The 4,647-nt window shown below is 45.6% G+C and overlaps 1 protein-coding gene across 1 annotated transcript in view; it reads left to right on the top strand.

The window, feature by feature from the left end:
- The window catches only part of LOC115118030 (glutamate receptor-interacting protein 2-like), a 190,522-nt gene extending 186,360 nt beyond the window's left edge, over positions 1–4,162 (top strand). Inside the window, exon 23 of the mRNA XM_065000742.1 lies at positions 2,505–4,162. Coding sequence (XP_064856814.1) covers positions 2,505–2,732 — 228 coding nt within the window. The 3' untranslated portion in view covers positions 2,733–4,162. The remainder of the gene's footprint in view (positions 1–2,504) is intronic.
- The last annotated feature ends 485 nt before the right edge of the window (positions 4,163–4,647 follow it).

Genomic DNA, 4,647 nt, shown 5'->3' with positions numbered 1-4,647 from the left:
ACCGCTCAGAGCCTGGTTCCTCTCTAGGTTTATAATCTCTACCCGGCACAGCCAGAAGAGGACTGGCCACCCCTCAGAGCCTGGTTCCTCTAGGTTTATAATCTCCACCCGGCACAGCCAGAAGAGGACTGGCCACCGCTCATAGCTTGGTTCCTCTAGGTTTATAATCTCCACCCGGCACAGCCAGAAGAGGACTGGCCACCGCTCATAGCTTGGTTCCTCTCTAGGTTTCTTCCTAGGTTTTGGCCTTTCTAGGGAGTTTTTCCTAGTCACCGTGCTTCTACACCTGCATTGCTTGCTGTTTGGGGTTTTAGGCTGGGTTTCTGTACAGCACTTTGAGATATCAGCTGATGTACGAAGGGCTATATAAATAAATTTGATTTGATTTGAAGATAAAAAAAATAATAATTTCAAATTCAATACGCACACACAGCAGATCTGCCAGAGCTGCTAGCTTCTAGATCCCAGTTCCCTAGCTGTCTTCCAAGGCCCGATCCACACTTCACGGCCAAACATATATCGTACTGTGGCTGGCTCTGATATTTTATTTTCACATTGTCTTTCCAGTCTGGTTCCAGCCACTATGGTACAGTAGATGTGTAACCACGCCGGCCCAGTACAGTTTGGCTTGGCTTGGCTTGGCTTGGCTCTATAATATGAATCAGACTCAATACTACACACTTATGTGGTTAGAGCAGAAATAACAGAGTTGTTGTAAGGCTACTGTTGACTGCAGTGGGGTTTATTCCAATACACTAGTGCTTGATTGGAATGTTCTAGAATCTGTCTGTGACACGTGTACAGTAATAGAAGACGTGTGTACGGCATCCATATTAGGAAGTCATTAGGAAGGCAAATCTGTCCACTCACCAATATGGATGATGGATGCCGTTTGTTGTCCTCAGTGCATTAAAAAAAAAAGGTATTCAGACCCCATTCACTTTTTCCACATTTTGTTACGTTACAGCCTTATTCTAAAATGGAATAAATTGTTCAATCTACACACAGTACCCCATAATGACAAAGCAAAAACACTTTTTTTTGATTTTCTTATATATATATATATATACTTACTGAAATATATATATTTTTTTACAGGGACAGTGCACAATAATATGACATTTCCATAAGTATTCAGGCCCTTTACTCAGTACTTTGTTGCAGCACATTTGTCAGTGATTACAGCCTTGAGCCTCGTGGCGTGAGTATGTCAGTGATTACAGCCTTCAGTGTCAGTGATTACAGCCTTGAGCCTCGTGGCGTGAGTATGTCAGTGATTACAGCCTTCAGTGTCAGTGATTACAGCCTTGAGCCTCGTGGCGTGAGTATGTCAGTGATTACAGCCTTCAGTGTCAGTGATTACAGCCTTGAGCCTCGTGGCGTGAGTATGTCAGTGATTACAGCCTTCAGTGTCAGTGATTACAGCCTTGAGCCTCGTGGCGTGAGTATGTCAGTGATTACAGCCTTCAGTGTCAGTGATTACAGCCTTGAGCCTCGTGGCGTGAGTATGTCAGTGATTACAGCCTTGAGCCTCGTGGCGTGAGTATGTCAGTGATTACAGCCTTGAGCCTCGTGGCGTGAGTATGACACTACAACATTGGTAAATCTGTATTTGGTGAGTTTCTTCTCTGCAGATCCTCTCAAGCTCTGTCAGGTTGGATGGGGAGCGTAGCTGCACAGGTGAACCTTCGCCCCAGTCTGAGGTCCTGAGCACTCTGGTGCAGGTTGTCATCAAGGATCTCTCTGTACTTTGCTCCATTCACCTTTCACCTCGGTCCTGACTAGTCTACCAGTCCCTGCCGCTGGAAAAACGTCCCCACAGCATGATGCTGCCACCACCATGCTTCACCGTAGTGATAGTGCCTGGTTTCCTACAGATGTGACGCTTGGCATTCAGGCCAAAGAGTCCAATCTTGGTTTCATCAGACCAGAGAATCTTGTTTCTCATGGTCTGAGAGTCCTTTAGGGGCCTTTGCCTTTTGGTCTTTGCCTTTTGGCAAACTCTAAGCGGGCTGTCATGTGCCTTTTACTGAGGAGTGGCTTCTGTCTGGCCACTGGTCTACCATAAAGGCCTGATTGGTGGAGTGCGGAAGAGATGCTTGTCCTTCTGGAAGGTTCTCCCATCTCCACAGTGGAACTCTGGAGCTCTGTCAGAGTGACCATCAGGTTCTTGGTCACCTCCCTGACCAAGGCCCTTCTCCCCCGATGGCCCAGTTTGGCTGGGCGGCCAGCTCTAGGAAGAGACTTGGTGGTTCCACACTTCTTCCATTTAAGAATGATGGAGGCCACTGTGTTCTTACCACGGTGGACTCCAATCAAGTTGTAGAAACATATCAAGGATGATCAATGGAAACAGGATGCACCTGAGCTCAATTTCGAGTCTCATATCGAAGAGTCTGAAAACTTACATAAAACATGTTTAAATATATTTGCACAAAAAAAATAATTCTAAAAACATATTTTTGCTTTGGTCATTGGTGACTCTCTTTCCCCATGTGCTGTAGGTGAACCACGTGCGTACCAGAGACTTTGACTGCTGCCTGGCTGTCCCCCTGATCACTGAGGCCGGGGACAAGCTGGAGCTGGTGATCAGCAGGAACCCTCTGGCCCAGCAACTGCACCATGAACCGGACTGTCTGGACCAGGACCAAGGACTTCTCATCTCTGCACTGCAGTCCAACAGTAGGGAACACCACCACTATACTACTACAACCCGAGCCATGGACCTGTGATTACAGACAGACAGCACAGACACGCCAAGCCGCAGACTGTTACCATGGAGCAGTATGTGAATCTACAGACACACACAGAACAATGGACCTTCTTTGGACATGTGAACTACAGACGCAGCCACAGTCCAGTACCATGGACACACCAAGTCACATACTGAACTTCTGAATGAACTACAGACGCAGCCACAGTCCAGTACCATGGACACACCAAGTCACAGACTGAACTTCTGAATGAACTACAGACGCAGCCACAGTCCAGTACCATGGACACACCAAGTCACAGACTGAACTTCTGAATGAACTACAGACAGGAGCCTCAAACCAGTACTATAGACCTGTGACTAAAGACACAGACCAATACTATAGACTATAGACCTATGACTAAAGACACAGTCCAGTACCATGGACACACCAAGTCACAGACTGAACTTCTGAATGAACTACAGACAGGAGCCTCAAACCAGTACTATAGACCTGTGACTAAAGACACAGACCAATACTATAGACTATAGACCTATGACTAAAGACACAGTCCAGTACCATGGACACACCAAGTCACAGACTGAACTTCTGAATGAACTACAGACAGGAGCCACAGTCCAGTACCATGGACACACCAAGTCACAGACTGAACTTCTGAATGAACTACAGACGCAGCCACAGTCCAGTACCATGGACACACCAAGTCACAGACTGAACTTCTGAATGAACTACAGACGCAGCCACAGTCCAGTACCATGGACACACCAAGTCACAGACTGAACTTCTGAATGAACTACAGACGCAGCCACAGTCCAGTACCATGGACACACCAAGTCACAGACTGAACTTCTGAATGAACTACAGACGCAGCCACAGTCCAGTACCATGGACACACCAAGTCACAGACTGAACTTCTGAATGAACTACAGACAGGAGCCTCAAACCAGTACTATAGACCTGTGACTAAAGACACAGACCAGTACTACAGACCTGTGACTAAAGACACAGACCAGTACTACAGACCTGTGACTAAAGACAGACCAGTACTACAGACCTGTGACTAAAGACACAGACCAGTACTATAGACTATAGACCTGTGACTAAAGACACAGACCAGTACTACAGACCTGTGACTAAAGACACAGACCAGTACTACAGACCTGTGACTAAAGACAGACCAGTACTACAGACCTGTGACTAAAGACACAGACCAGTACTATAGACTATAGACCTGTGACTAAAGACACAGACCAGTACTATAGACTATAGCCCTGTGACTAAAGCCACAGACCAGTACTATAGACTATAGACCTGTGACTAAAGACCTGTGACTAAAGACACAGACCAGTACTACATACCTGTGACTAAAGACACAGACCAGTACTATAGACCTGTGACTAAAGACACAGACCAGTACTATAGACCTGTAACTAAAGACACAGACCAGTACTATAGACTATAGACCTGTGACTAAAGACACAGACCAGTACTATAGACTATAGACCTGTGACTAAAGACACAGACCAGTACTATAGACCTGTGACTAAAGACACAGACCAGTACTATAGACCTGTAACTAAAGACACAGACCAGTACTATAGACTATAGACCTGTGCTTAAAGACACAGACCAGTACTATAGACCTGTGACTAAAGACACAGACCAGTACTATAGACTATAGACCTGTAACTAAAGACACAGACCAGTACTATAGACTATAGACCTGTGACTAAAGACACAGACCAGTACTATAGACTATAGACCTGTAACTAAAGACACAGACCAGTACTATAGACTATAGACCTGTGACTAAAGACACAGACCAGTACTATAGACTATAGACCTGTAACTAAATACACAGACCAGTACTATAGACTATAGACCTGTAACTAAAGACACAGACCAGTACTATAGACTATAGACCTGTGACTAA

This window comes from Oncorhynchus nerka, linkage group LG15 (assembly GCF_034236695.1).
Source record: "Oncorhynchus nerka isolate Pitt River linkage group LG15, Oner_Uvic_2.0, whole genome shotgun sequence".
In the NCBI taxonomy this organism is placed as follows: Eukaryota; Metazoa; Chordata; class Actinopteri; order Salmoniformes; family Salmonidae; genus Oncorhynchus; species Oncorhynchus nerka.
Note: the sequence above shows the minus strand (reverse complement) of the source record. Positions and strands in the feature narration are given on the sequence as shown.